General features: G+C 40.1%; 2 protein-coding genes and 1 long non-coding RNA gene across 11 annotated transcripts in view; 1 reads left to right on the top strand and 2 right to left on the bottom strand.

Annotated features, from left to right (window-relative positions):
• The window catches only part of MCF2L (MCF.2 cell line derived transforming sequence like), a 162,869-nt gene extending 162,485 nt beyond the window's left edge, over positions 1 to 384 (bottom strand). For all 5 annotated transcript variants that reach the window (XM_051617536.1, XM_051617553.1, XM_051617563.1 and 2 more), the window contains exon 1: positions 302 to 384. The gene's annotated coding sequence lies outside the window, so the exon portion shown is untranslated. The remainder of the gene's footprint in view (positions 1 to 301) is intronic.
• A 213-nt stretch (positions 385 to 597) lies between these two features.
• Positions 598 to 25,975, top strand: LOC127384006 (uncharacterized). The gene is made up of 3 exons (XR_007889347.1): positions 598 to 853; positions 1,044 to 1,193; positions 25,890 to 25,975. It is a non-coding gene; the product is annotated as an uncharacterized LOC127384006 (long non-coding RNA).
• ATP11A (ATPase phospholipid transporting 11A) overlaps positions 15,051 to 26,126 on the bottom strand; it is a 127,709-nt gene continuing 116,633 nt past the window's right edge. For 2 of the 5 annotated variants that reach the window (XM_051617679.1, XM_051617687.1), the window contains 3 exons: positions 25,867 to 26,032; positions 23,826 to 23,914; positions 18,696 to 18,729 (listed from right to left, as the gene is read on the bottom strand). In XM_051617679.1, the coding sequence (XP_051473639.1) occupies positions 23,837 to 23,914; positions 25,867 to 26,032 (244 nt within the window). In that variant the 3' untranslated portion in view covers positions 18,696 to 18,729; positions 23,826 to 23,836. Of the gene's footprint in view, positions 18,730 to 23,825; positions 23,915 to 25,866; positions 26,033 to 26,126 lie in introns of all 5 variants that reach the window. The other 3 variants (XM_051617655.1, XM_051617669.1, XR_007889336.1) reach the window with 2 other exon arrangements.

Below are 26,126 nucleotides of genomic sequence, written 5' to 3'. Positions count from 1 at the left end.
TAGCCCGGACCTATCGCCACCCCAACCGTGAGAAGCAAAAAAGAGAGAAGAAAGAGAACCCCACACCCCCGACAAACCCCACACCGAGGTGGCCGGGGCTCAAGTCCCCCCGCCGGTGCCCGGTGAGGAGAGCCCGCCCGCCGGCAGCCGGCACGGAGCGCGCTCCCGCACCGAAATCCCTCACCCGGCCCGGCCCGGCCCGGCTTCACCGCAGCCCGGGGGCTGCCCGACCCCCTGCCCCCGGCAAGATGGTGGCCCTCCCTGGGGGCGGGCGGGCCACGAGGCGCCCGCCGGCACTCACCTCGGCGCCCAGCCCGTAGGACCAGGTGGCCGGCGCTCAGCAACTCGCCCAGCAGCCTGGGGCAGCAGCTCCCCCCGGGGCCGGCGGGATGGCTGGCGGGATGGCTGGCAGCGGCGGGGGAGGGAGGTGCGGCGGGGCCCCGCCCGCAGCCAGGGGGCGGGCGGAGAGGGGCTGCCTTTTGTCAGGGCGCCGCTCCGCTCCCGGGCACCCGCACCCCCTGCCCGTGCCTGCTCCCGCGGGAGGCGGCTCCCGGTCCTTGTGTGGGGTGGGGTGGTGGGGAAGGGGAACGAAGCGGAGCGGCCCTCCGCCCGGGGCCCCCCGGAGCACCTGTAACGCCGCGCCCGTCAGGGGCCGGCCCGAGGCGGGGAGAGGGGCGAGCGGCCGTTGGGACCCCGCGGCCGTTGGGACCCCGCGGCCGTTGGGACCCCCTGGCGGCGGAGCCTGCCTCGGCGCCCCGCCCAGCCCGGCCGCTAACGGTTCCTCGGGGAGGGGGGCGGCTTTCGGGGCGAGGGCTGAGCTGAGGGCGGGGTTGCCCTTCTCCTTCGGCGGCAGGTACGTGCTGGGGCCGGAGCTCCGGAGCGGGGAGGGGGCCGGGGCGGGCTCTCCCGCGGGGAGGCTGGTTCAGCCACCCGGCGGCAAAGGGCTGGGGAGGCACCCGCCGCCTCGCAGCCACGGGCCCCGGGTTACGGAGGGTGGGTAGGGAGAGGTGTCGGAGTTAAGGTCTTCACGTGCCTTTTTCTAGGAAAAGCGGGTATTTCCAGGAAAGCGGTTGCAACCTGTAGGAGCATCGTCTCGTCTTTTGCGAAACTAGGGTGGCTGAAAGCGGTGGCACAGAGGAATGGCCTGGGTGAGCCACGGGAAGGTTTTACAGGCTCCATTCTGGCCCTTCCTGGTATGTCCGTGTTTGGCCCTTGGCGTTTTATTGTGTTCTTCTACCTGAATGTGTATATAAAGATAACGGCGCTTTTCTGTTTCCATCTCCATCAGACAATTGAACTGCTAGAGGTGAATTAGACAGTTTCCCCGCTATGAAAAAAAAAACCCAACAAACAACAAACCGGCCGACAATGGGTATTTGCTTTCTTATTTGGGTATCCCTGAGTGGTAAAAACTTTGCCTCTGAGCAAAACAGTGCACAGCACGTGCCTTAGCGTGTTGGATGTATAAACATGTGGAAAATGGGAGCCACAGAGAAGGCATGGGCTTCAGGGGAGGCACCCAAGACTTCTCCAGTCCCTTCTCCTCTTGGGTTATCAGCAGCCTTTCACACTACTCTCTACATCCCTGCTGCAAAAGTGGTGGTTTATGTTTGTGATAACTGAACCACAGGTTTCAGGAACCAGATTTTTCAGGAAGAATATTCCAGCACCAAGGACAAAGAAACACCACGCGTTTCTTGCACTTTCTTGAGTGAGAGGCATCTGATTTTTTGAAATGCATCAGATGACAGAGAGATGCTGTGTACACTTCTCTTAATCACCTGAAATGCTCTCTCTTAAAGCTCGGTGACCCAAGGTAGTGTCAGGAAATGGCTTACAGAGACAAGGTTTCGGTATCTAGTGGCGACTTACAGCAGCTTAATCTTAAACAAAAGTCAAACAGACCTGAGGTGTGAGCAGGTGATCACGTCGCCTTAGCAGCAATCATGCTCTGTTCTCCATGAGATACACCCTGTGCTGCAGCATGCCATGGGAAAGTGTGACCCAGTGACACCTCTGCAAAACAGGGAACTCTCCATAGAGAGTAGTGATTTCTCTGAACCTGCACTTTTTTGTTGGGTTTTTTTCAGTGCCTCACAATAACTTTTTCAGTGTTGGTTGTCTGGGGAAAAGGGCCAATTAATGATGACATAAAGAAGCAGAGGGGATGCCTTTATTTGGAGATACTGTAAAAATAGCTTTGAAAAAGAGCCTGTGAAGCATAAGGGAGACATCGATAAAACATACAATTTCGATTTCAGTTCTGTTTTGTGTTGCAGGCACTTTTGGTCTCTATCCCTAGAACTACCCCTATAGCAATAAACTAAAGTGGGGTAGAGCTCAGGCTCAAACTGCAGCATATGGTTATCCTCTGCCTTGGTGATGGTGTCCCCAGCATGGTTCTCTCCTAGCAAACTATCAGTCTCTGAAGCAATTGCCAGCACAGCTCATGGGTCGGTGTGGGCCAGGGGCCATTCCCAGCAGACTGTCTGCATCCAGCTGACCTGTTTCAGGAGATAAGAGAGTTTAGTTGTGCATATGCAAGCCATGTTGTGCCAGCTGGTTCCTGTGCCAAAGGACAGTTCCTGACCTGATTTATGTGCTAGTAGAAACATGAGGTTTTTTACTTTTGCAATCCCTGCTGTGTTCTGTGTCAAACCAGAACCTTAGGTACTGACTGGTTTCAGGCATTGAGAAGTCAGACAAGAAGATCTGAGCACTTTTTGATCAAGCAGGATTTCTGCAGAAATCTTTGCTTGAAAGAAGACATGATTAAATTGACTGGTAGTAATAGAATTTATGGAAGAAATTTATCTCACTATGAATAGCCTCTCTTTTGTTTCCTCACTAGTGTTACTTCTTCTGCATTAAATAAAATATATTCATGAATACAATATTTTGATGAGAATGCTATATTTCATGGAAAATACTCTTTTCTGGCTATGCCATGAAGCTGGGTTGAATTTCAGCAGGGAAGCAGTTAAGTTTCAAGCAAATGTGAAAAACAGATGGCATTTAGGAGTTCTGAGGAATTTAGGAAAGTAAGTAAGCCAGTAGAGCAAATGTGTGTTTTCACATTATGACAGCTGAAGGTAGAAGTGGGGTGGAATGAGGCTGAGATATCTTAAGATATCCATCCTAAATAGGAAGAGTAGGGTGGGATTGATAAGAATTGTGAACCAACCAAGTTTATGGCTCTGGCAAAAATTGTACGACGGAGCACACCCCCATCAGTGTGAAACTGCTATAAGTAAATGTGGGGGTGTTTTTGATGATTTATAATTTTAAAAAATATTTTCGGCTCAAACAAAAGGTGGGATGAGAAAGCCCAGAAGGATCTGACAAATGCTGAGGTGCTGGACGTGCTTATCTATTGCACAGACAATGCATTATATGAAGGGACAAACTCAGGAAGGTGTTTGAGGCTTGGTGGCATAGCTCTGCTTTGGGAGGCAGGTTGGGAAGACAGGCAGCCGTTTTCAGTCAAGGGCCTTCAGTTCAGGAGTTAAGTTCTCCCTGTCTAGTGCCCTGTGCCTGTTGCCGAGTGTATCCAGAAGAACACTCTGGGATACATGTTTACTCGACATTGTAAGGAGTAAGGAGAGGTGTACAAAGATATCTAAATAGGGAATTGTTATTGTGTGCCCTGTGTGGTCTGGTGTGATTCTACATGCGCATAGTTCACAAGGGGGAGCATAATTACTGTGCTATAGGAAGAGGTTCTCTTTGTATGATCTTAGTATGAGCTGTACCTGTTTCTGCCAGTTATGAAGTCTAGAGGGGCTACAGAATAACAACAATCTCTTTCAGGGAGAGATTACGTGAATTGTGTCTACTCCATAGCTGAGACCAATTTTTATTGAGTAACCTGCCTAAGCCGTGTCTTATGCAGAATCAAACTCTGTAAAATCATAGTAATCTATTGAGAAAAACCACACAGTTATTTGGAGGCTGTTATAACAGGCTGTTGTTTGGAGAAGTTCTCCAGGGTACTTTGGGAAGATTTTTGAAACATGATGAGCATAAAATAGTAATTATTGTTCACAGGGAAGAGGAAATTAAAAAAATATATTTTTAAAATAGACTGACAGTTATCTTTTTTTTTTATACTTGTGGCAATAATTAGTGAATGCTGTAAAATTTTTATTAGAACAAAAGCAGTCTGAGAAAAAAAATCACTGCAATTGAGATATGTGTAATAAAGCACTGGGTTGAAAGATTTATTAGTGGCAAATATAACAGAAATTTGATAAACTGGGAATAGGAAGAGCCCAGACTTTAGAGAATCCCATTGGTAGGCTGCACAATTCCATGTTTTTGCAAGATGTGGGGAAAATATGTTACTAGAGAACCTAGCCTGTCTTCTTACTACACTGTGAACATTAACAAACATGAGTAATAGGCTCAGGGGACACTGTGCAATAATACTCTGCTTTCTGATGGTGTAAAGTATCTCCAGAAATTTCTCCTCCTCTGGTATGAAATATTTACCTTAATAAAAATCCTAAGAACTCACTAAAAATAGCAGCAGTTTTTCCATAAATAATAGAATAACCCATTCCCAGGGTTATTCCATTGCTGAAAATTCAAGCTGAATGCACTAGAAATAGTTTGGCCAGCAGGACTAGGGACGTGATTGTCCTCCTGTCCTCAGCACAGGTGAGGTTGCACCTTGAGTACTGCATTCAGTTCTGGGCCCCTCACTACAAGAAGGACATTGAGGTGCTGGAGCGAGTCCAGAGAAGGGCAACAAAGCTGATGAAAAGGTGGTCAGTCACTGGAACAGGCTGCCCAGGGAACTGGTATTTAAACGACAGGTAGATGTGGTGCTTAGGGATATGGTTTAGTGATGGACTTGGCAATGCTGGGTTAATGGTGGGGCTCAACAATCTTAAAGGTCTTTTCCAACCTAAATTATTGTATTCTTAATACCAGCATAGCCCATAGTAGTCCATTTAGCCTATAGCAAGTTAGATTTCAGCAAAAGGGCACTGCTGAAGATTCAGCTTGTTATAGCTGGATGCTCCTTTTGTGCTTACCACAGTTCTTGGTACAACCCAGGATGATTGCCATAAAGTATGGGATTTTGTTGAAAAGAACTGGCTTAGGGAGGAATCAAATAGACAAGGCACTCAAATAAGTGCATTAATTAGGAAGAAAGCTAATTAGCTACAAGGAAAAAAATGTGCCTTTGATGCCCTTCCTGAACTTATTTTGATCAATATGCAGTGTACAGGCTTGGGCTTTAGAAAACAGATAGTAGAATGGGAGACCTTTTAAGCATTTGTCACAACCTTTGTGAGGGGACACAGGGTCTGAAGATTAAATCATTCATTGTAAGTCTTGAACCATTTATAGCCATGCTTCCCTGAGCCTAAAGTGAAGATACACTCCAGTCTTGTAAGATATGAGAGGAATTAATAAATCAGCAAGAACATTCTTTCCAGTAAATCAGCTGATAAAGGGAATCTTTTGGTGAGACCTTCCTATTGGAAGGTACTAGGAAGTTTGTAGCAACAGGAGCAGGATCTATGGGAAACTGTAGGTAATGTGGGAGGGAGACTCTTCATTTATATTGTTCTAAAAAGGCAGGTTAAAAACTCAACTCTTCTGAAATCCAGAAAGGGTATTTCTGTGCATTTTCATTCTAACACCACGTGGAAAGCACTAGCAGCACAGTGCAGGCAGTGTTCATGCAGCTGGTGCCTGTCATAGCTACCCTGCATGGCAGAACTTCCAGAGAGCGCAAGAGCTGGTATTGCTCTCTTTGAGCAACAGTCTCAAAGGCCTGTCACAAGGCAGAACATGGTTTCCTGCAGGCATAGGGAAATCTCTCTACAGGGCAAGCATTTTCCTCTATCTTGATTTAGCAAATATGTGAGATTTCTAGCAAATTTGTGCTGGAAGTGGCCATGGAAAATCTGTCCTGTTGTTTTCCTCAGTGGCTGGCACAGAATCAGACTCTTCCAACTTCTAATGCCTGTAAACCATATGTGATGTATGGAGCATGTGATTCTCTTTCCTCTCCTCCCTCCCTTCCTTCCTTTCAGTGTTATGAGTCAGGCCAGGCCTCTTATTAACAGTCCCACAGCTGTTAAAGGTGTTGGGAGGACAGGGAGATCTGCCTGTAACCCTGAGTGTGAAATATATCTAAACAGAAGGAGGAAGATTGCCTGGCTAGAGATCTGGGACTCTAAAGATGCTTAGGTCCTACAAAACCTCACAGCTTCAGGCTGCAAGATCCGGACCTTGTCAGCTAAATAAGATTAGTCCTAATCTGTGTATTGGGGACACAGCCACAAGCAACAAAAAACACGTGGGAGGATGAAACTGCAAGTCTGTGCTGCTAATGGCTTGTGAAGAGCCATTCACTAATCATGTTTCAAATTTTGTGTGTCTGTGTCTATGTTATCATAGTGACAGAAGGCACTAAGAATATTTTGTCTTTTTTTTTTTTTTTCTTGGACATGGATGGAAAACAGCCTTTGCCATGTATGTTTTCTTTCCCTCCCAGTAGATATTTTTCATAGCTTTCCCATGAGTTCAAAGAAGAACTGAAATAGTTAATAGAGCTCACAGTGCTTATATTCAGTACTGTTAGACAGTAAATACATTTTTAATGTTTGTCAAAAAAATGCAATACATACTAAAGGACTTGTCTGAATGCCATGATTAAAAATGTGTTGTAGGTACTATTTGTTCTTATTATCAGTGCACCTCCCAACACTGAATCTTCTGCTGGCTGTAATGGGAGCTGAGACACCTGCATTGTACACAAATGTCAGTGCCTGAACCTGAACCTCATGCTTGGCTTCTTGGTTTGTATTTTTATGTTGGTTTTTCAAATACACAGCTCCCACTTAATTCCTGCTTTGGCTTACGCAGAGAAGAGGCAGAGAGGGAGAGTAAAGTGGAAAAGTTCCTGAAACTGGAAACATGGTGTGCTTTGGTCTGCAGTATGTAAGGAGGGGATTTCAAAGTCATACGTGCTGCTGTCTTGTGCAGTAAGCAAGAAATGCAGGTCAGAGTTTTTGGCTGTGCATCATGCAACAGCTGAAATGTAATGAAGAATCCTAACAGTTAAGGAAAGAAAATGTTTGGGACTGGACAAAAACATGGGCTTTATTTAAAAATAATAGTAAGGAAAAGCATGTTAGTTTTGACTACATCCAGTGTAGTGGTAGAGAATAAATGGATTTGCAAACCTTGAACCCTATTAGAAGAGTGGGGTAATGTGGCAGTAAGATGAAATGTCTGTGAAACAGTAAGGTAAAATATGAGTTGCTGCAAGTGTTCAGAATGGACATTCATCAGATTGACAGCTTGGTCCATGTGAGAGGATGTCTGAACTCTACTGTGAATCAGTGAAATTTATTTTTATGCTGCTGTAATACTTTTCTAACTCCAAGGCCAACATTTTAATATAGTATCTGTAGTGTCCACACATAGGTGATGAGAAGACAGACAAGACCATGGGTTCTATAATATAGTGCCTGGCAGCAGCCAACTGGACTCTTCAGCATCCACTTTGTTCCTTAAATGATCAGGATTCCAAACATACTGTATTGGCTCGATACCTGGATATAAAATTCATTATGATAAATCAGAATTGTTACATCTGTATCTCTGGGAAAAGTGGGGGAAACTGTAAATCTTCATGAACTGGTTAAAAAGTTATTAGGGTGGTTGAACATTAACCTTATGAAAAACACAAGTGCCTTCTAGAAACCAATTATTTACTGTTCTAAAACAGCAACAGCTCTTAAACAATGGGTAAGGGTGGAGACTTCTCAAATGACCAGATTAATTGCTAGTGAAATTAATATCATCCCTCAACTTTTTGTGTGTCAATTTCAGACATATTTAGAAATAAAGAGTTGGCAGATGGTTCTCATGAACTACATCTGGAAATAAAAGATGCCAAAGTTGAGTGTATGAGTATTATTCAGATAGGCTGCCATGGAAAGATTCATGGGCTCAGGGTAGTGGCATATTGCCCAAAGTTAGTTGAAGAATATAGAATCATAGAATCATTAAGGTTGGAAGGGACCTTAAAGATCATCAAGTTCCAACCCCCCTGCCATGAGCAGGGAACCCTGCCACTAGATCAGGTTGCACAAAACTTCATCCAACCTGGCCTTAAAAACCTCCAGGGATGGGGCATCAACAACCTCCCTGGGCAACCCATTCCAGTTCCTCACCACCCTTATAGTGAAGAATTTCTTCCTAATATCTAACCTAAATCTCCCCTCTCTCAGTTTAAAACCATTACCCCTTTTCCTATCACTATCTTCTCTGATGAAAAGCCCCTTCCCAGCTTTTCTGTAGGCCCCTTTCAAGTACTGGAAGGCTGCTATAAGGTCTCCCCAGAGCCTTTTCTTCTCTAGGCTGAACAGCCTCAGCTCTCTCATCCTGTCTTCGTAGCAGAGGTGCTCCAGGCCTTTGATCATCTTGGTGGCCTTTCTCTGGACCCTCTCCAACAGGCCTGTATCTTCCTTGTGCTGAGGGCACCAGAACTGTACACAGTACTCCAGCTGCAGCCTCACCAGAGCAGAGTGGAGGGGCAGAATCACCTCCCTGGCCCTGCTGGCCACACTTCTTTTGATGCAGCCCAGCATGCAGTTGGGTCTCTGGGCTCCAGTGGATACTAGCAGCTCATGTTGAGCTTCTCATCAACTACCACCCCCAAGTCCTTCTCAGGGCTGCTCTCCAGCCATTCTTCCCCCAGTCTGTATTTGTGCCTGGGGTTGCGCTGACCCAGGTGCAGGACCTTGCACTTGGCCTTGTTGAACTTCATGAGGTTGGCACTGGCCCCACCTCTCCAGCCTGTCAAGGTCCCTCTGGATGGCATCCCTTCCCTCTAGGGTGTCAGCCACACCACACAGCTTGGTATCATCAGCAAATGTGCTGAGGATACGCTCAATCTCACTGTCCATGTCTCCAACAAAGATGTTAAACAGCATTGGTCCCAGCACTGACCCCTGAGGGACACCACTCGTCACCTGCCTCCATTTGGACATGGAGCCATTGACCACAACTCTCTGGGTGTGGCCATCCAGCCAATTTCTAATTCACGGAGTGGTCCATCTGTCAAATCCATGCCTTGTCAGTTTGGAGGCCAGGATGTCATGTGGGACAGTATCAAACGCCTTGCACAAATCCAGGTAGATGACATCAGTTGCTCTGCCACCATCCATCATCTCTGTAGCCTTGTAGAAGGCCACCAGATTGGGCAGGCATGACTCACCCTTAGTGAAGCCATAATATAGTCATGACTGATGCAGAATCAGATCAGTACAAGGGAAATGTATCTTTCAGATACAGATAGGAAGTTCCTTGGGGGTGTGGGTGTTAGAACTTAAATAGCTGTACCCTTGCTATGTTACCTTCAAATCTAGAGGTATATATAAAAATGGACCTTTTATCTTGTCTTACAAACACTGTTATTCTTTAAAAAAATTCAGGGTCTTGAATAGGTCAAGAGGGTCTCCAACATGTGAGTGGTCAGGTAATGTGTCGCTCAGGCCAAAACTGCAGGATACAGGTAGTTTGCAACATGCTCAGTGGGTTAAAAATTCCTTTTTCCCAATACCTTAAAATCACAACTTCTTGTAAGAAAAAAAAAATATTTTTTAAAAAGTCCAATGAGACCAATTACTCTTTTGGAGCAACTAGCACAAACAGACTAAACAGGGAGAGGGTTAACTTCCAAAACATGAGCAATTTTAGTAGAGAAAAGGATGAATGATCTTATTTTGAATCTTAATTTGCTTAGAAAGAGACCTGGAAAAGGGGAGAGAGCTGTATACAGGACGAAGGCAAGGGAGATGATCTCCCGTGTGAAATTCACACTGGGGGTGTGGTGTTTGCGTGCACATGTTCAAATATTCCCTGGATAGAAGTAACCAAGGCAGTAACCATTGTGGTGGTGACCTCATCGCTTCAGCTCTGCTGGTTTGCCTGCTGAATGCTTCTCTGAGACAGCATGGAGAAGAGAGATCTCCCTTGTTACCAGGTATGGGACTACACTTTGCTCAAATGTGGAAGGAATGGTTTCCTTCTTCCAGAATAAAGAATGGAGTGCTAAAATAGGGAGATGCCTCAGCATGTCAGGAACTAGGAAAGAGGCAAGAAAGGGGAGATGTAAACGTAAGTATCCCATTTCCTACCTATTAGGAGAACAGAGTTGAACAGGCATTGAAGTCTGAAACCAGTCAAACTCTTCAGATGGACAACACTCAGTTTCTTACAGGTGGTTGTTTTTGGGATTTTTTTTTTTGCATATGCACATTTTTTACTTACCCAAATGTATGTGTGCCAGCTAACTATCTCTTAACTGTGTATGTTCACTCTTTCTGAAGTTCTTCCTGCTGGCTGGTCAAAGCAGTTGCTCTTCTCCAAATTCCCTCAAACTCTTCTTTACCCCTCAGTCAAGCACCTTGTGCTGCATACAGTGCAGCATTGTTGTGGCCTCCCCTTGAATCCTGCAGGTAGTTTTGGGTCTCACAATGTAAGAAGGATGTGAAAATATTAGAGTAAGTCTAAAGGATGGCAGCAAAGATGGTGAGAGGACTAGAGGGGATGATGTCTGAGGAGCATCTGAGGATACTTGGTTCATTCAGCTTAGAAGAGCCTGAGGAATGACCTCATTGATGTCCACAGCTACCTCAAGAGGGGGAGCAGAGAGGGAGGAGCTTATCTGTTCTCTCTGCTGTCTGGTGATAGGATGCCAGAGAAAGGCTGAAAGCTGCATTAGAGCAAGTTCAGATTGGACATTAGAAAAAAGTTCTTCACAGAGAGGGTAGTCAAACACTGGAACAAGCTCCCTGGGGAAGTGGTCATGGCCCCAAGCTTCTTTGCACCCCATAAGCATTTGGACAACAGTCTTAGAACTATGTTTCAACTTTCGGGTTGCGCTGGCTGGAGTGAGGAGTTGGACTCAGTGATCCTCATGGATTCCTTCCAACTCGGGATATTCTATGATTCCATGAGCTGCTCACATTTTACATGAGAGAGACTGGGAGGGTTTTTTTATGACAAGGAAACAAAATTAGAGACCTCAACAAACAAACAAACAAACAAACCCAACAAAAAAACCCCTTACCCAAAACAAAGAACTTAAATTCTCTTGAAATGGCTGTAGCGGGACTTAGTAAACTTAGGTCAGCTGACTTACCCAGCTTTGGTACTAAGATTTACAGAATCTTTTTAATTGCTGCATATTAAAAAGCTCTTTGATGGAATACCACAAACACAGCTTTTCTGTGAAGATGGCAGCAAAAGACTGTAAATTGTGTACAATGACTTCAACTTAACAATCAGCTTTAGGAGTAAAATCTCATTTTAAGAAAAATGTTCTCCAAAGGTTTATGTTATGGTTGTACAGAGCTTTTTAGCTGCTAGTAAAAGTTCCTGGTACGACATGTAACTAGAAGACCAAGATGATTTTAAGACAATAAACAATGTGGCAGGGCAGGGGGTGAAACTGATCAGCTTTACTCTAATTTTAAGGTTAAGTTATAATGCTGTGAATTTTTATTTCCTTGTTCTGCTGTTTTCAGAATGGAAAGCAGAAGTAACTGAATAGAATACTTGTTGAGTAAAAAAAAAATCTTAAAAAGTAGATTTTAAATTAAGTCCCAGAATTATGTCCAACAGCTAAGTGTTTGCAGTAAGTACCTGCTATGTTAGACATAGACTGGTACTACCTAGGAGTGAGATAGATCATCTTGGACTCAAACATAGGTTGTTCTGGACACATACAATGGATGCAAGCACACTTCCTGTGCTGCTGCTCTAATAAACACCTAGTGAGGTTAGAAGGTATCAGACAGCTGGGCATTTCTCATAAGTATGCTGAAGTCCAGGGCCTCCAAGGAAGGTGGATTCCAAATCATCTGCTGTGGGCTTTATCCAAAAGGATAGAGGGAAAAGCCTGACTCACGTTGCAGTACTGGCCACAATAGAATGATCTTCAGCCTTTTTTCTATCTGGACCAGTTTCTTTTAGCCAAATAATGCACAAGCACTGCTTTTAGGCTCAAATTAATACCTAATTTTGACTTTCTAAGAAGTCACTTAAAAGCCAAATGAATCCCAACATACGGTGCTGTATCACTGCATTAGTGTTAAGCTTTGTCAACTTATGCCTAAAATCCCTTAGGAGGTGAGGTCTTTCTGAGCTGTAATTTTAGCAGAATAAAAGGGAACACAGTACCTCTTCGTAACTGGGAATAAACAGACTTCAACCTAATTCATATTGACAACTTTCTCTAGCTACGCAGTTTATAATCCTCTTAGAAGCAAGCTGCTCAGCCCTTCCTAGAAGAATACTCTTCCACGCGAGCTACTTGGTTGGAAGTATTTTCTGAAATAAAAGCATACCACGTGATGGTCTTGAAGCTTGGACCAGGATGTGTTTTCCTTTTCTAAAACTCAGTGTCTATTAGTTTGCAAGATCTAGCTTTCAAATTTGGTTAACATTTCAGTGTGAAGTAGCTTTACAAATTAAGTTTAAAATCTCAAGGGAAGTGTTGATGTGTTATTAACATTGCTTTCCTTGTTAGGAACAAGCAGCACGTCGGTTTTTCTCACATTAAACAAGGAGACTGGATGTTAAAAAGTTTTTCCTGACACAATCTGAATAGGGAGCCTCTAAACCTAGCAGGACACTGCATCAGATGTATTTTTAAAAACTTAATGTACTATGCAATTTCTTAACCAAAACAACAAGAAGCCTTTTGGTGGTTTAAAATCGAATACTACTCCTACTTCTCTTCTTTAAAAGGAAAATAAATACTTAAATTATTAAGAGTCTCCACTATTAATTTACTGCAGACTCACCAGTTAAAAAATAACTAATCACTCACTGTAATTTTTCAATAAACACATCTAAACCTAAATGGGGGACATCAGGCATCTGAAAAACTATTCTGTATAATGAAATTAATTAATGGCTATATTTATTTGTATCCCTGTCCTATCACTTCACAGTGTAAATGCAGCCTTTGAATGGCTACAATGTCTGCTTCAGCATTTGAATGAAATTAAAATTCAAAGACTTGTAAGTATGTGTAATGGAAACAAACAGCAACAAAGCTTTATTACAATGGCCAATTACTATTTCTAAATTCCTGTAGAGTCTCACCTGAGGAAATGAGAACATGCAGAAAAAAACCCAAGAAACTTCAGTCTGTCCCCAACCTATTTCACACTTAATATTAAAATATCTTTAGGGAAAATTTTATACAGCAGTATTGGATATATTGCAAAAAAAAAGTATTCTTATTGTAGCGTGTAAGAAACAGTTTTCAATGAATTCTACAATGTAACTTACTAAAAGAGCATAAGGAAAACAGTATTCAGTTCAGAATATTGTTCAGGAACCACTGACTTTGTATCATTTTTTCCTTTAAATAAACATGTTTTTACATGCAAAATATGAAGTTGAAAATTTAGGAGGTAATCTGTTTCTCTTTCTATTGTGTTTCTCATGAAATCCAGGTGCATCATCACATTAAAAAAAAAAAAAAACACTTTCAATTTAATATTTATTTCTCATTGCAATTCATGCATTTTTTTTTGTTCATTGCATGAACAAAAAGAAAAACATCTTCCATATTTATCATTTCCCCTTGAACCAGCTTCTCCAGAAGCTCATTCATTTGAACACAACATTTCTTGACATACAAAAGGGAGTACAATACGCTTGTACTGTTTGGATAAAAAGTTCATATAAATACAAAACCATTAATCTGAAATCTTTATTATGGCAAGTGTGATACCAATATAGAAAGTGCCTAAGCAATCCACATAGACTGAGGAAAGAGGAGGGCACCAAACCTAATGCTTTGACTTGCTTTGTAGAGGGTATCTAGGATACCTTCAGTCTGACTGTGTCAAGGTACTGTATAGTCTGTAATAGTTCTGAAACTACAGGAAGTCTCATAAAATGTTACCACCAAATGAAAGATAATGATAGTATTTGTGTGCACTCAGCCTCTTTGGTAAGAATCTGTGAACACTGCTGCCAACTCAGATGGCAAAGAACATTGCTTCCACTTTAAATTCAGTTTATTTAAATTGCCAGCATTTCAAAAGAAAGGAGAACTAGCTCTGGGTACCCCACACAGTAGAACCATAAAGAAATGCAAATCTTCTCATGTGTAGCATTTGAGTTGAGTTTGGAAAGAACTTCAGCACTTAGCCAACCTGTGCAGGAGAAGCAAAGCTCTCCTGACTGGTACCCATTTCTATTAGCTTTGCAACAAGCCCCACTCAGTGTTCATGTCCAGCCCTCCCTGAACTTCCCCTTTGTTAGCTTGCTTTTGTAGAAAGTTAGTTGAGTCACCACCCCTGGATGTGTTTAAAAGTCATCTAGATGTGGTGCCTGGGAATATGGCTTAATGCTGGACTTGGTAGAGTAGCATTAATGTTCTTGAAGTTCTTTTCCAACCTAAGTGATTTTGTGATTCTGATATATGCTCTCTGAAAGCAAATGTGACTACAAGCATATTCAGTAACAGAATCAAACAGTCATTAAATTTTCTGTTATCTACTTACATTTTATTACAGAGTAATATGAAATCTTCTCATATTCATACTAGAATTATTTTAATTACTTGTGAGCAAACTTAAACCAATCTTGACTGTTTATATTTATTGCAAGCAGATTCATGGCTCCTGCTTATATATTCTATGTAAGGATCTAAAATGTGACCGAATATAAATAAGTCATATTTGGTATTCTACAGAAATTAAGAGTTTAAAATAGCACTGAAAAGAAACTTTACAGTAATGTATTCACACACTGACTCTTCAAATTAAAGAAATGAAGTGGTACAGGATAATCTAAACATTAGATTTGAAGGCTGATTTATTTTCAAATAAATGCACCTATAATTGTACAATTAAGTGTCAGTATTTGGTGCTGATAACTACAGACATCTTTAATGTTTAATGCACGGATAACTACCCTCCAGCCCCCATACAGCAACTTTCGCAGATTCTACTTTAAATTAGATCATTAAAGGATATTTAAAATGCAATGTGTACATAGCACAGAATTTATGTCAGAGACAATGCAGATTAAAATTCTGTGAATTTTCATAAGGTAAAAAATTAAAGCTCTATAAAATGACTTTAAGATTATTATCCAAAGTAGAATCATGTACATTTTCGCTTCCATAATACTCTCACAAATTTCCATTAAAGCTTTTTTTAACAGAGACAGTAGCATGAGCACAATGATCCCACTGGCTTCCAAATGAAAAGTAGTGCATTTGTTGAATTAAGCTATTTTTTTTCCTTTTATATTTGTAAGCCAGGTGGGTTCAAGACAAACAGGCTAATGCAAGCAAGTAAACTGTAAGCTTTTACATTAAGTGGCTGGACAAACAATTATTGTACATGGTAAAACAAAAATGATTTTTTTGCCACAAGCCACTGCAGGGATATATGAACTTCAGTGGCTGAAAAGCCTGAAGTACTTTCTAAGTCTTCACATACATTTGGTTAGTGCTTACCAGGTTCAAGACATTTATGGAAGCAGATATGGAGACACTAGGCTGTTAAAGCTGCAACAATTTAAACAAGACAAGTTAGGAAGTTACATAGATTTTTATACTTTCCCCCTTTATTTTTTAAATTTTTTTCTTTTAAACTTAAAAATCTGTCTCTTTTCAGTGTCTCATTCATAATAAAACATTCTAATGCACTTTGATCTAACTACTAGTTTTTCATCTTTGCATCGTCTGATCCATTTACAATGAAACTCCAAGTTAACACCTGCTGCAGTGGACTAGGTCTGCATGGCAACAGTAACAGGGACTGAAGCAAATGCACATCAAGTGAAACCCAGTTGATGGTTTATGGTTTTATCCATTAAACGGTCTATTTTAGCAAACAATCTACCAACTTTTAAAGGTAAAAGTATTGCTAAATCAAAGCAAAAACTTACACTTACACTTAAATTCAAGTATTCTTTCTCCTCCAAAAAATGACATGTTTAACTAAAATTTTCCATGCATAGGTGTTTCAGCCTGAACAACACTGTCAGTAACTTCTAGGTGCAGGGCTACATGAAGTTTGCAACGAACTGTTTTATTAGTAGGCAGAACAGGAATGCAGCATTTTCAAAAACATCAAGCAAAAATCTCCTTATTTAAGGCTAAAAGATGGAACTCAGAAAAGTAAAAAAGCAGGAGGCTTTACAGAGTAAAAAAGCTAGCAGTAATAGTATAGCACCGAAAGTACAGCGCTCTAATCGCCACTATCACAAATACCAACAAAAAGACAGTAGTTCGGGTGAGGCTGACAGAGCAATAGACTTGTATTTCTAATTTGACATTCATTAGAATTTTAACATTCAGCCACAGCTCCACTCTAAGCTGAATTGAAGTGGCCAAAACTCATAGGTATAAAAAAAGCCTTCAAAACATGTACTTAAAAAAAATAGAAATGGTGTGTTAACAAATGTATGCGTAAAACAGATTTATAAATAGCTACAGTATGAAAAATATTTCAGTGCAAAGGCAATTTTAAGTTTTCTAAAAAATACATTACAAATAATTTGTTAACTACACACAAGAAATTTGTCACTGCTACTGGTATAAAATTTATACCCATAATAACTTTTTAAAAATATATACACCAGTGTTTTATGTAGGGGACGGTTCTAACTGACCAACATTCAAGTCTGCAATGGCAAGTAAATGTACACACACCCACAACCACACACATATGTACGTATTTCAAAATGTTACTTTGATGAGGACGTTCTTTGAAACTTAAAAGTGCTACATGTTAAATAGTAAAAATACCTTCATCTGTGGTGCTCACCAGTAGGCTTTTAAAAATCCTCTATCTTTGGTATACTGAAAATTTCACAACTCACTTTACAATCTCTGCTTGTCCCAGGGCATTTATTTCACTACCACTCAGAATATTGTGAGGAACATTTTCTAGTAAGTTGATTTTTTTAAAACTAGTAAGTAAACTATTTTGCCTTTTTTTCTTTTTTTTTTTCCCCTTTTTGTTTTTTTTAAACATAAGTAGGGAAATAGTTTTTTCTACCACCCTAGTCTGTTCAAAAGACAACTAACAATGTCTTGGCCAGGTCTTCCAATAAAGGCTGCAGCTCTGATTCCAAATATTTTGTTTTCACATTGAAATAAACTTTTAGCTAATGTCCTCCCAGATGTATTTAATGACTACAGTTTTTAACCAGTTCTAACCACCAGGCTGAAACTGTCCGAAATCAGATTAGTCTTTCAGGTATTTTTGCACCCCAAAATAAAACACTGGACTAAAGAAACAAGACAAGGACACAGCTAATAGTTGAATTAGTGCAAGGTAACAGAAATACAGCAGAGAAACAGAAGTGCAAGTTGGCTGTCATTCTTAAAGTAATTCAAACAGAACCCTTACCGTGAAACTAGTTCCCATATCACTACTATTAGTAAACAGGCGTGTGCCACCTGGTGGTTTGCTTGCAAAAGGTAACAGTTGTGTGCTTTGTAATATGTCTGCTAAGCCCATTAGCCAGGATTTAACAAGACACACATAAAAAAAAAAATCAAAATTAAGGGGGTGAATCCAGATAGTAAAAGACACTTATTTGGAAAAACAGCCTTTCTTCTTTTAAGAGACAAAATGTGTCAAAAAAGGTTTCCTATATAGTACTTTCTGCTATGCATATTTTACAATCACAGGTAATCTGCATCTTTGACAAATTCACAAAGGCCTTTTAGGCAAAATGCTTACATTCAATTTTTGAGTAGATACCAACATAGATTATATTTACCTATCTAACAGCCAACTTAACTTCATATAGTGTGTACATACTCTACACAAGGTTTTGCCTATCCTTCTACAAGGGAAAACTAACTGAAAACCAGACACAGCCCTGATTTGGCCACTTACAAGGAAGTGAACATTAGAGAGTGTTTCTTGAAAGCAGATTTGCACAGAGGAAACACCAGTTTGTTCTACAGAAAGAACAAAGAAAGAAAAAGGACAGGAAAATCAGAAACAGCACTTGTTAAATATGCTTTAGGAGACTTTCATTGGAGATAACTGAGGTCATTGCTTCTGGCTGAAAATTAAAACTGTTGATCTCAAAATGTAAGTCACTGACTGAAACTATACACTTCAAGTAACAAAGAAAATTACTAAAGATGACAGAAGCAGTAAATGCACAAAAATCTTGACACAGGATGAAGAGAATTTTTAATGCTACCAGTCTCACAGTACCAGACTGTGCAGATTGTTCATTGCTCCAGTAGTTCAAAACACAAAAAGAGGCCTATTGGCCTGGAAGGGTTTGTACTTCTAACTGTTGATCCTGTTTGTCTGAACATTACCTCAGACAGCAAAAGCCACAAATAGTTCAATATATTTCTGTGACATCTTTGTTTCCTAAAAAAAGAACTAAACAAAAATACAGTTTTTAAAGGCTTGACTTGGTGTTTTGTCATACAGACGTTTCCAAACCTGACCCACTGTAGCGGTAGCCTGCACTGGAACGGCAATGCTTATTTGAATAGCCAAAGACAGATGGAAGTACTGAATAATCAATGCCTCTCCAGTGCGTAAACATCATTTTTTTAGAATGAGAATTAGACCTTCTTGCTGGGGAATTGCTGCAGTCACTGCTCCTGTATCTTGGGCTCTTCAGACAGGCAAGAGGTGTGAATTCTGAGATGTGCTCCTGACAGTGCCTCGATGCATTCTGTCAAAAGGAAAAAAAACAACAACAAAACAAACACACAGTAAATAGAGGAATTTGGAGCTAGAAGTCTACAGCTGTGTTCTTTCACAGGGCCATTGTGCCCTTGGTATAATAATACCTAAATCACCACTCTAGCTATTTGTTTCATGTGAAGGTATAACCCCTCATATGTTGTTGAGCAATCATCCACTTTCAACATGATTAATTATATATAAAGACCTACAGAACCAGGCATAATTTTACATATAATCTCTAAACCTGATAATGGGCTCTTTTGAGAACAGATGATGACACAGAAGACTGCTTTCAAGTTGAATTGTTTGAAATCAGGTTTATATTTCATTTTGCAATCTCTCCTGGTACATCTTTTTATCTCTGAACTTTTTTTAGTCAGAATTTCTGCTGGGGAATTTTAAGACAGAATAGATTCAAGTACTTTGCCTTTGACTTCCAAAGACAGGAAATTCTTAATAGTTGTCTTGTGCTAAAAGATGGAAGTTCCCGAAGTGTGATGCGCTTGCTTTATACTTCTAAGCAGTATCTATTTTGGACTCGCTTAGCTTACATGTAGCATCTATACAGGCAATTTGTGCTACACATCACAGTCCTATCTTGGTCTAATTTTCCATTAAAATTTATCTGTTCCACATAATCACTCCACATTCTGGCAGAATCAGCACTTCCACTCAGGAAATACTCAAGTCTAGTACAGTAACACTGTGGTTGTCGGACAAGACCCTGGAACATGTGCATGAACTACAAGAAAATCAGCACAGCCCTTCCCCTGATTCTTCTCACTAAATGCATATATAATTTCCAGGTATAGAGGTATGGAGGTTATGTGACAATACTTAAGATATAAATGTATTATAAGCATAACTCAAATCAATGTTATCAAGCACACTCTCTACAGCAATGCTATATAAGCCAGTTACGCCTCTATTCTAAATCATCCCTTTCCTTCCCTGTTAATAGCAGCACAGTAGGCAAAGGGGGAAAAATAAATAAATGACAACATAAATATTAATGATGTAGCTTGACCAAGATTTAATATTACACTTTTCATGCCAATCACAGGCTTGAAACACTACTCTTGCATAACCAAGAGCAATTAGAAAGCTCTCTTACAACTGTTGCTCTTGGAAAAGTCAGCAAACTATACCAAACTGTTTGTGAACAGTGAGGCTTGGATTCTTTTAAACACATATATAGACCAAATACTAACATTAATCCAGAAGAATGTAGATAATCAGCTAACAGAGTAGTAGACATTGTTTTGGAAAGCATTTTAGTTACCATACGTATTTCTAAAAATAAAACCATGTTTTTTTCTACATGTAGCTCCAAGGCAAGAGCTTTCAATCTGCCATGCCCCAAGCTACTTAAGAAAGCTGGGTTTTCTACTACTACTCGTCCAGCAGTCATTAAAAGTAAATCTAAAGAACCCCTCAACTACTTTGAAACCCTGCAGCCCACACCGGCACATTACACTGCATTTGTCCTCTCTTCACGTATGGGTACTTTGCACCTTCACATACACAGTTAGTCATGTGGTGCTTTTGGGGTCAGGTGAGCAATGAAGGGACTGGAGCAGATACAGCATCCAGGCAGGAATGTATTTGAGTTAAAAGTGTATCTGCTTACTTACACTTGTTCACGTAATCAGTGCTGTGGCAAGGGGATGATGTAAAGAAGAGAACTTCGTTTTGTTTCCCTAATGTTTGGAGGATTTAGGAGCTCACCACTCATGTTGCTGTCTTGGGTGTTTTGCAAAGCTATCACAGCTCTCTCTTGATGCGAGGCAGCAATGCAGCAACACACTGGTCTACACAGAATACATTACTCTGGTAGATACTGCCAGATACACGGCATCTTGACTCAAGGTCCTATTCACAAGGAACTCACTTCCTTTTCCATGGTTATCTGTCTGCATTTGGGCTATATATGTATTCAAAAGCATGAGAGATGATGGGTAAACTACTAATGTCTGAGAATTACTTCTGACTTCATGCTACACCGTGGTGTAATGCGAGTACACTCTGCAGTAACGACTGCAGTTCTTACACAAGACATGTCACAAACACCTACATATAACACAATGTATTTATAGGACTTTAATATGGGTATATTGATCTGCTCTTTGCCTTAAAGGAGGAAGTGTCTGAGACAAAAAGATCTTACCTGTGGCATGAAACATCTCTTGCATAAATTAGGTTCTCCAAGTAAAACATAACAATTATGTATCAATATTGATAAAGTACATCAAAAACTCTGGAGGAAACAGTTGATTTGTAGTAGCACAGTTCAGCAACAGAAATTAATCCAAACTGGCAACACGTACAGTACTGTTACCTAGCTTTGATCTAATTATGGCTCGGAAGCTGAAAGATTTCCTTCAAGAAGTGGCCCATCGCTGTTCGCCAGTGCGTTAAGGGCTGTTTTATGTCTCATACTCTTCTGCAAGGATGAGGAAAAACAGTGAGACTCTTGCCGAATACAAGAGAAACGTGAATGAATTGTACCATTTGGTACAAATGTAACTGTTGCAAGTGACGGATTTTATGACAGATTTAAAATGGAAAGGTTATCCAGTGTAAAATAAGGTTTCTATTACTTGATCCTGAGGTTAATCCTTTGAGCCACTCTGAGGATTTTTTAAATTCCATTTCAAACTGTCTTAAAAATCCTTAATTACTCTCAAAAACACTTAACAGTAGCATGACTAAATACTGTGGGCTGTGTGTCCTGCCCCTCTGACTGTACCTGTACCTCTGACCTGCACTGAATGGGAGAGGTCCCCATGATATGACGAGGCCAAATTGATTCCAAATTAAGGAGCGGATGTCCCGCTTCACTACTCCCCAGAGCAACTGGTGCATTGAAGGGAGTGCTACACTGGGAGGTGATGGGGCCAGGGCTAATGGACACTGACTTGCAGCTTAGTAATTACATCCCAGGGAGAGAGGGCGGGGGAGTTACCAAGGTAACTTCTTCCAAGGGATTCAAACACTGCAACAGCAAGATCCATTTCTTTGTTTTCCACAGAAGAGGAGCCCAACACATGACAAAGGCAAAAGTTTGCTGGTGACCAGTTTTCTAAGAGCACTGTGCAGTTGTTCAGCAGCAGCTAAGCCATTGAGGAACAGAAGAATGATGAATCCCCAGAGAGGCTTCCCCAGGCAAAAGTACCACTTTGGGTTTCCCCAAGCGCAGCAAAGGGTAGAGATCTCATAAAAAGGCTGATGGGCTGATCTTGTGACTGAAGTGAAAGTGAAGGAAAAAAACCTATCAGTCAGAAGCACAGAGAAAACCAAAAATATGTCTTAAAAAGGAATGAAAGGTCAGAAGTTATTTACAGCTCAGAATAAAACACCTGACATTTCAGCTACAAAATATTTGGGATTGCTTAAACACTGTCAATTTAAGTGACAATTACAAAAATGTAAAGAGGATAATTTAAAGTGAATTTGTATTTTCCATAACAGAGCTGCCGAGCTTCTGGTATTAATGAAAGAAGAATAAAGACAAATATAATCAACTAATGTAGACTCTATATGTAAAAAAAAATACCCTGTTGGTTTTTAAAAGGCTGAAAGAAACCTCACAGCTGCACGACTTCCAGTGAAAGCATAAAATTCAGCTTGTTTCAGTAAGCCAGGGAGTCACTGGGACATGTATGAGACATGAGAAGATTTTGACTGAAATTACCAAAAAGCCAACAGATTCCTCCAAAGCTTTTGGAAATTAATGTTTTAGGCCAAGAAATACAACAGTTCATATGTTTATATATATATATATATATATAAATAGACATGCACATATATATACATATACTTGTCTATACATATACATATGTGTATACACACATGTGTGTGCGTGTGTATAAATATCACTGAAAAGCTCTCTCAAATAAAAGCAGAAACAGATCTGGAATGTTTAAAAACCTCTGAATTAATGATGGTAAATAATCACCCACTACACACCAAAGTGACTCAAATAATTGAAAAATTTAGAAGCATAAGAATTGCTTCAAAAGCTTTATGTGCTCTTACAGCCTGATGAGAACTAAATTAATCAGCTGGGAGGTGGCTGCTAGTCCTATGTTAATCTTTTCAGTTGTTCCAGAAGCCCTTTTATTACAAAGAAAGGAATATAGCTTATAGGAATGCAGTAAGTTTTTTTAAAAAAAGGTTAACATTTCAGTCCTAAGGCACTTAAAAGCCAATTTTAGCCAGAATTTTTAATAGTGAGAAACAATTAGTGTCTTTTCCCTCTGGTTTACATAATTACAATAATTTTTATGGACTGTACATTTTTGAAGGGGGAAAGAAAGAGGAAATGTATTTTATTAAGAAATAAAGATGCAAAATCTGCAATGGAAACCAAGTCTCCTAATATTAGGACAAATGGAGTGTTCTAGCAGACTGTAGAGAAGTCAAGATTTACTAGCATTTCTTCTACTTTTATATAAAATTAAATGTCATACACTTCTGGATCTTGAGTTGTTTTCTTTCTAGAAAGAGCACAAAATTTGATAAAATGGAATATAAAGAAACATCAGTTTCAAAATGTATGCTGGCAGTAACTTATTAATAAGAAGTTGGGCTTTCTTCTATCACAGCAGAGCAAATATGCTAATACATTCCAAAGACTGCTTGAATGGATCCCAGTACCACATTTTCTGTCTTGCATTAGTAACAACAGCATAATCAGAACTATCACTTCTTTGTGTGGCAACTATTCCATTTAGTCACGTACACTGTAAGCATGACATGAATTCACCTACAGATAGACCAATGAGTAAAATTAGTATCTAAGAATCTTAGATATCGGAGGCAGAAAAACATTATGTAAAATTCAGTAACAACAGTAACAAAAATGGTAGTGATAGTGACAGATTGTGACATTGATTCACAGAATCTTTGAGATAAACAAATAGAAGAAGGATAAATGATATTAAAGATATTCTTCTTCAAAATATAGTTGCTATGAATCAAAATTGAGACAATGAGTATGGTAAATAACTTCTGATGACAAACTTTTTACTGTCCTTTGAATGAAATGGCCAAGCATGCAGAAAGGCAGAAAAAAGTCACCTTTTGTTCCATTAGAAACTTAGACTGCTTGAAGTCTGAGAAAGCATAAAGATGGTGGACTGCTCAACAGAAAGGCACTGATGTTTAGTCTGATTTCCCCAGAAGATTGTAGGAAGCAACGTGCACATCATTTATGTTTAAAGCAAGGTAGCAGTTATTTAGGTAAAGCAGATTGGAAGACAGGAAGAAACAAAGAGAGGAAAGAAGAAACACAAGGGATATATCTGGTTAAAAGTCAAAGATTTTCTACTAAATATTAAAAAATGAACACTGCAGCTGTTAAGCCCAAACTGTGCTTTACAATTTATTTGCTTTCCAGCATTAACATACAATGTCAGTATGAAATGCAGTAATACCTTTGTTTGGGGCTTTTTTTTTGCTAGCTTGTGCTTTGAATTAACCCATATCCTCGTTCTCCCTCTTTAGATTTTAAATTAAGCATGCAGAACCTATCCTGAGATCAATTTCTTCAACAAGGAACATACATGGCAGAGAGACCTCTATTAAAGATACTGAAACAGAAAGACACTAAATGCTGACCTGCCTAGGAATGCTTTTCTGCTATGTTTTATTCTTTTCCATCCTCCTGGAGTGGGGCCTTTTCACAACTTTTGAGGTATTAAAGGAATATTAAGCAACGGGAAGGACTTTTACTTGGCAGATACGATGTAAGAATTTATTACCTTTGCCAAAGGGGAAATTTTACTTTCCTTTATTCCTTTCCTGTTAATGCAAAGTATCTTCTCAAATAAACATCAAAATGCTAACTAATCACTACACACACTTTCAGTGGTAACACATTATTTTAACATAACAGTAATGTTTGATGGGCTGAAAAGGCCAACAACAATAACATTAATTTTCTGGTTCAACACCTCTACTGTCCCTTACCTTCTAACATATACTTTAAAGTTTGTTTGGGTCAAAAATACCGGTAACATTTTTTATTGAGGTTGGTTTGCTGGTCCTAGAATAGTACTATGAGTTCCACAGAACCTGGTTTCCCTTTCAGCATGTATTTACACACTAGTTTCTCACTTTGGGCTGATCAGAAAAAGGGAGACAACAGATTTTAAAATACTCTTCCCATTGGCACAGCAACACACATTTATGTAGAAAAAATGTTACCAGAATAGGCAAAATGTAAGTTGAAATATAAAAGAGGAAAAAATTATTAATTGCTGGCCCTGTGTTAAACTGTGACAATAGAATATGAATGTTTTAATACACGTGTTTTAGTAAGAGGCACAGCATCAGTATAAAATAGCTTGCTAAGAAAGGATTTTATTGCACAGATCATGCAGTATCAATGTTGGCATGAGTTTACAACATATTCCTTAACAACATACTATATATTAATCACATTTATTTTAAGTGTATAAATTCTAGATTTGTTCAATAATAAACACACATACAGTTGTAGAGTCCTTTGGTATAGAACTGCAACTGCATGTGCAAATCCCTGCTTTAAAGGAGATTTCAATAAAAGCACATGGTCCCTTCCTACTGGTTTTATTATGAGCTTAGCTTTTTTTAGCTAGTTTTCCATTTTAGACAATTATGCTCAGCTTTCATGGTAAATGCTACAATGTCCACATTAGAGTTTCACTTATGCAGTAAAATGGCTTGGTATAAAATACAGTAAGTTCAGTTCAGGGGTGTGGGCAGTGCCTCTGATTACTCCACAACAGCAGGAGAACTGCTGTCCAGGCCTAGGTAAGTGTCTCCTATCTACCCCTCATGGAGATTTCAATCCCTTTGCCCTTCTCTCCAAATCAGGACTCATGTTGAGCCATGTACCCGTCTCCCACCACTGTGATCCTCTGATTTCCCTGTGGTTGCTGGTACAGAGGCACAGGGTTTCCCCCAGGGCTCAAGTAAATACCACCACGTAACTAATAGGCAGCATCTTTCACTGTACTGCTCAGAAGTGATACAGATGACAGGTGGGTAACCTCTGTTCTAATCTGTCTCTAACCTTAAAATTATTGGAGACTTTTGATACAAAAACCTAACTTCACAAGAAAAAAAATATTTTTACCTGGATTCTTTCTGCTGCTGTAGGCCACATCTCTCTGCACAAGACCTTCTTGAGAACATCTGGAAGAAGGCTGACAGTTATGAGCAGAATTATACACAGCCAAGCCGGGCCACTAGACAGCATTTGCATGAACACATAATACATCCTCTGATAATTGAAAAAAGGCCTAGTAGAAAAAAGATAAACAGATATTACTCTTCAATACACAAAAGAAAGACTGGCATATGTTAAATATAAAAATTGTGACAATGATACTTCAG

The sequence above is a fragment of the Apus apus genome, chromosome 1 (assembly GCF_020740795.1).
Source record: "Apus apus isolate bApuApu2 chromosome 1, bApuApu2.pri.cur, whole genome shotgun sequence".
NCBI lineage: Eukaryota > Metazoa > Chordata > Aves > Apodiformes > Apodidae > Apus > Apus apus.
This window is presented reverse-complemented; position numbering and strand designations above follow the sequence as displayed.